General features: G+C 40.1%; 1 protein-coding gene across 1 annotated transcript; it reads left to right on the top strand.

The window, feature by feature from the left end:
- The first annotated feature begins 204 nt into the window (after positions 1 to 204).
- On the top strand, positions 205 to 2,476 carry TMEM225 (transmembrane protein 225). The gene is made up of 4 exons (XM_055305291.1): positions 205 to 382; positions 985 to 1,131; positions 1,382 to 1,516; positions 2,250 to 2,476. The coding sequence occupies exons 1-4, from the start codon at positions 205 to 207 to the stop codon at positions 2,474 to 2,476; spliced, it is 687 nt and encodes a 228-aa protein (XP_055161266.1).
- Positions 2,477 to 4,289: the final 1,813 nt, after the last annotated feature.

The raw sequence follows: 4,289 nt of genomic DNA on the forward strand, positions 1-4,289 counted from the left end.
GACAGCAGCCTGGCCCAGATACAGGAGTAGTGGGAGTGGGATTTATCTTCTCTGTTTTATAGGCTACATCAGCTCCACCACTTCCAGTGCCTCAGCAATTACTAAGAGTTTAGACTTTGTTCTTCCCTTGTGAAGAAGTAATCAAATAAGAGAAGAGAGATGTGAGATATTGGTGGTGGTCTCAGCTTGAAATCCCCACTCGCAATGGCAAAAGTATCACCCAGAGGTATCCAGGCCACCAACATGTTCTTCTCCTCATGGGCCTTAATCTTCTTGACGCTAGGAAACCTCAGAGAAGAATGGGTTGAACTGACATTGGAAACAAAGAAAAATACAATAAGCCACAGTCCTTGGATATGTTGTACTACTCTTTGGCCAGAAGGTCAGAACTATCCTAGAAAGAGGTGGGTGGAATGGGAGGGTTCATCTTTCCTTGGCTTCCATTTGTCTCATCAGCTTACTCATTGTTCTCTGGGGCAAATTCCTCAGGGTACACTGTGGCCAGTTCCATAATCAACAGTTAAGACCAACTCCAAAATCTCACCATTTTGCATATTTTTGGGAAAAGTTTAGAAGTTCACAGACTTAATTGCTGGACATTTGAGAAGTGTTGGCAGTAGCAGCAGGGTGGGTCAGCACATCTAGGACATGAAGGCATAAAATAAAGGTAGCTGGCGACAAGGAAACTATCTTGTATTGCCACTAGAGGAGGACAGGATGAATTAACAAGAAATCTGTTCTGACAAAAGAATAGAAGGAAAAGAAGCTTATAGAGACAGCAAGATAGAGAGCAGTTTCCTCTGGTTCTCTCATTCAGTTTAAGGATCCTGCCTTTTAATTATTTCCCCTTGTCCCTCTTTTATATTTAATCAAATCTTTTTACCCCATTCCAATTTTTAACCTAGAAATTTGTGGTCCTCAGGTGGAAATGAGCCTAGAAGAAATGTCTGTCCTTCTCTCAACACAGCTTCTGCTTTCCAACAGATAGCCTGGAAGTGGTCAGGATCATGATGATTTTGTGTCTCAGCCTTTCCTTTGTCCATAACTTGTTCCTGGGTTTGGAATTTACCTATTTCATTCCTCAAACTAAATATGTCCTCTTCATCACTGTCTTCCTCAGTTTCTTCACAGGTAACTTCCTGGTTCCCCTAACACAGGCTTGGGGACAGACTTGGTTTATGGGTCCAGGCTGTAGTCTTCCTAGCTCTTTGGCTCAGATATGCAGCTTCTGAATTGGATCTACCACTGAATAGGGTTGGTTTTTGGACAAGGTGCTGGTGTACAGGGTGGAAGCTTGGAAGTCAGGCATATTTGGGGTTGAGATTTGAATAGAAGAGCCAAAGTTCTCAGAAGGGACTTTTTTTTTCTCCTTTTATGAAAGGTATCCTTTTGCTCTGTGCACTCATACTGTATCAGCTAAAGCTAAAGCAAGGTCAATCCGTGTACTACTCTACTTACAAGATCACCTGGATCGTTTTCACTACCTACTTAAGTGTTTCCTTCTTTATGGCCTCTGGTGAGTATATTCAGGGCCTCCGGTGGGTAATAAGAACCAGTCCATACCTGATAGAGAGGAGAGTCAAAAAGGATGGGCAAGGGGCATGGGGAAAAGGTGCCAACCTTGTGTTTTAAAGGGCTAAAGTTCAAGTGGACTCACTCTTTGGGGACAGTTCCTCCAAGGGTAGAGGTGGAGATTAGAGCTGTGTGGAATGTTCAATAAGTTTGCTCCTAGGGCAGCTCTAATTTCTGCTGTTTCTACTGTCTTTCACACCTTTCGCCCTTCGGGCAGAGATAATCATCAAAGTCAGGATGAAGGAGAGTGGCTGATACGGAATGTTTACTGATGTGGAGAGTGACAGGGTACCTTGGGTGTCCAGTGTGGTGCCAAGGCACTTTGAGGTCAGAGACAAGCAATTTTTGATGTTAAATGGCCATGTGCCAAGACTGGAGACCTTTCTTTTCTTCAAAAGTCTTTAAAATGTCATTTGGAAAGCATATACAAATTCAGAAGCATGTCTCCTTTCAACATGAGTCCTCGGTGCTGTTGACATGTACAGCATTTAAGCTCTTCTGCATACACTTCCCATCTCTTCTACTAACCACCCCACCCACCCCGCCCCATGGCTTGGGGCAGTTCAAAGGTACCCACTGGGCTTTGGCTTGGAGTCTTTCCGCTGACACAGAGGGAAATGTTTCTGTAACTTTCCATTGTTTCTTCATCACTCTCACTGGCTTCTCTTTTTCCCCAGGAATTCTCTCTCTCCTAGAGTGTAAAAAGTCCACCAGTGCTTGTGCCTGCGTGACCCTCATCCATACACCTGAAAGAGAAAGTGAGGACATAGAGGAATCTGAGAGTTCTGTAAAAATTGTTTCCTTACCAGAAAATGCAGCAGCGCCTCGTAGTATTGTTCATACAAGGGAAGGTTCTCCAAACAGACCACAACTGCAAACTCGTCGTGTAACCTGGGCTCTATGATTTGACAATTGATCTTTCAGTATATGCTTATCTTAATGGAAACAGCTTTGCTTGTTATGTGCTGTGTGTCTCTCTACAACTGTATTGTCTTTGTTTGCCATTATTTAATGACTATGCCTGGGTCAGGGTCTATGAGAAAATCCAGAAGGTGGCTTTAAAAAAAAAAAAACAGTTTCTTTTAATTGTTCACACGATTTAATAACATTTGTTATTCATATAATAATAAATATTATCCTATAACTGATACTTGCTGTATTATTAACTCTATACATCACAAGGATCTAAATAATGTAAAATATCTTTTGTACTTTATTTTATTGTGAAACATTTCAAACATTCAGAAAGAGTACAAAAAATATGACAAACACCTGCACATACATCACTCAACTTTACAAAATTTTGACATTATGCCCTATTTGCTTTAGATGTTTTCAAGTTAAATTTATAGATAAAAGTGATATTCAACTGAAAAAGTTCCCTAATCCCATTTCCCTCCCTTGCTCTTATTCACAAAATGATTTTAATGATGCATTGTTGGTCATTTTATTTTATTTTTTTAATTTATTTATGATAGTCACAGAGAGAGAGAGAGAGAGAGGTGGAGAGACATAGGCAGAGGGAGAAGCAGGCTCCATGCACTGGGAGCCCGACGTGGGATTCGATCCTGGGTTTCCAGGATCGCGCCCTGGGCCAAAGGCAGGGGCCAAACCGCTGTGCCACCCAGGGATCCCTGTTGGTCATTTTATACTCATGTTATTTTTACCACTGTATATATCTTTAAAAATTATATAGATTAGCTTTCCAAGTGTTCAGAGATTATTAAAAGTCAGACCGTACAGATCATTTTTTGCAACTTGCTTTTTCTTCACTCAACTGTATGTAGAGGTTTTGTGGTTCATTAAGTTTTGTTTTACTTCATTAAAACTACCGTTAAGCTTTCTATTGTAGAGATACAATGTACAATACTCATTCTCCAGTTGCTGAAAATCTAGGTTTTTCCTTTTTATTATTATTCTGTTAAATAGTGCTGCTATGAGCCTTCTTATACACACCTGTCCATGAGCTGGAGTTTCTCTAGGGTATTTATCTAGGACCAGAATAGCTGAATCAATAAGTGTCTTCATTTTCAACTTACCTAAATGTTGACAGGATGATGTCAAACATGGCTGTTAAAATTTATACTTCAGCCAGCAGTGTATGAGATGAGACTTCTAGTCTCTTTATGCTTTCCCAACACTTATGTAATTAGTCTTTTTTTTTTTTTTTTTTTTGGTCTCTATTTGAACTATCATGGAGTTTTCTCACCTTCTCATTTCATTATTGAACTTTTGGATTTCCTCTTCAATGAATTACTGTTTGATAATTTTTTACTTATTTTTTTTTAATTTTTATTTATTTTATGATAGTCACACAGAGAGAGAGAGAGAGAGCGAGAAAGAGGCAGAGACACAGGCAGAGGGAGAAGCAGGCTCCATGCACCGGGAGCCCGACGTGGGATTCGATCCCAGGTCTCCAGGATCGCGCCCTGGGCCAAAGGCAGGCGCCAAACCGCTGCGCCACCCAGGGATCCCTGTTTGATCATTTTTTTAAACGAATTGTCTATTTCTTACTGATTTGTAGTTCTTATATATTGGAAACTAATATTAACTTATTGTGCCTTGGCTTTTAATTTTGTTTACAATGTCTTTTTTGTTTTACAGAGGCATTCAAATGAAATATATCAACTTTTCCCTTTTAGTGGGTGCTTTATGGCATCTTATTTAAGAAATCCTTCTTTACTCTTTACTCTTGCTGGGAATAATATTTGTGAATG

The sequence above is a fragment of the Nyctereutes procyonoides genome, unplaced genomic scaffold, assembly GCF_905146905.1.
Source record: "Nyctereutes procyonoides isolate TBG_1078 unplaced genomic scaffold, NYPRO_anot_genome, whole genome shotgun sequence".
NCBI classification, from domain to species: Eukaryota; Metazoa; Chordata; class Mammalia; order Carnivora; family Canidae; genus Nyctereutes; species Nyctereutes procyonoides.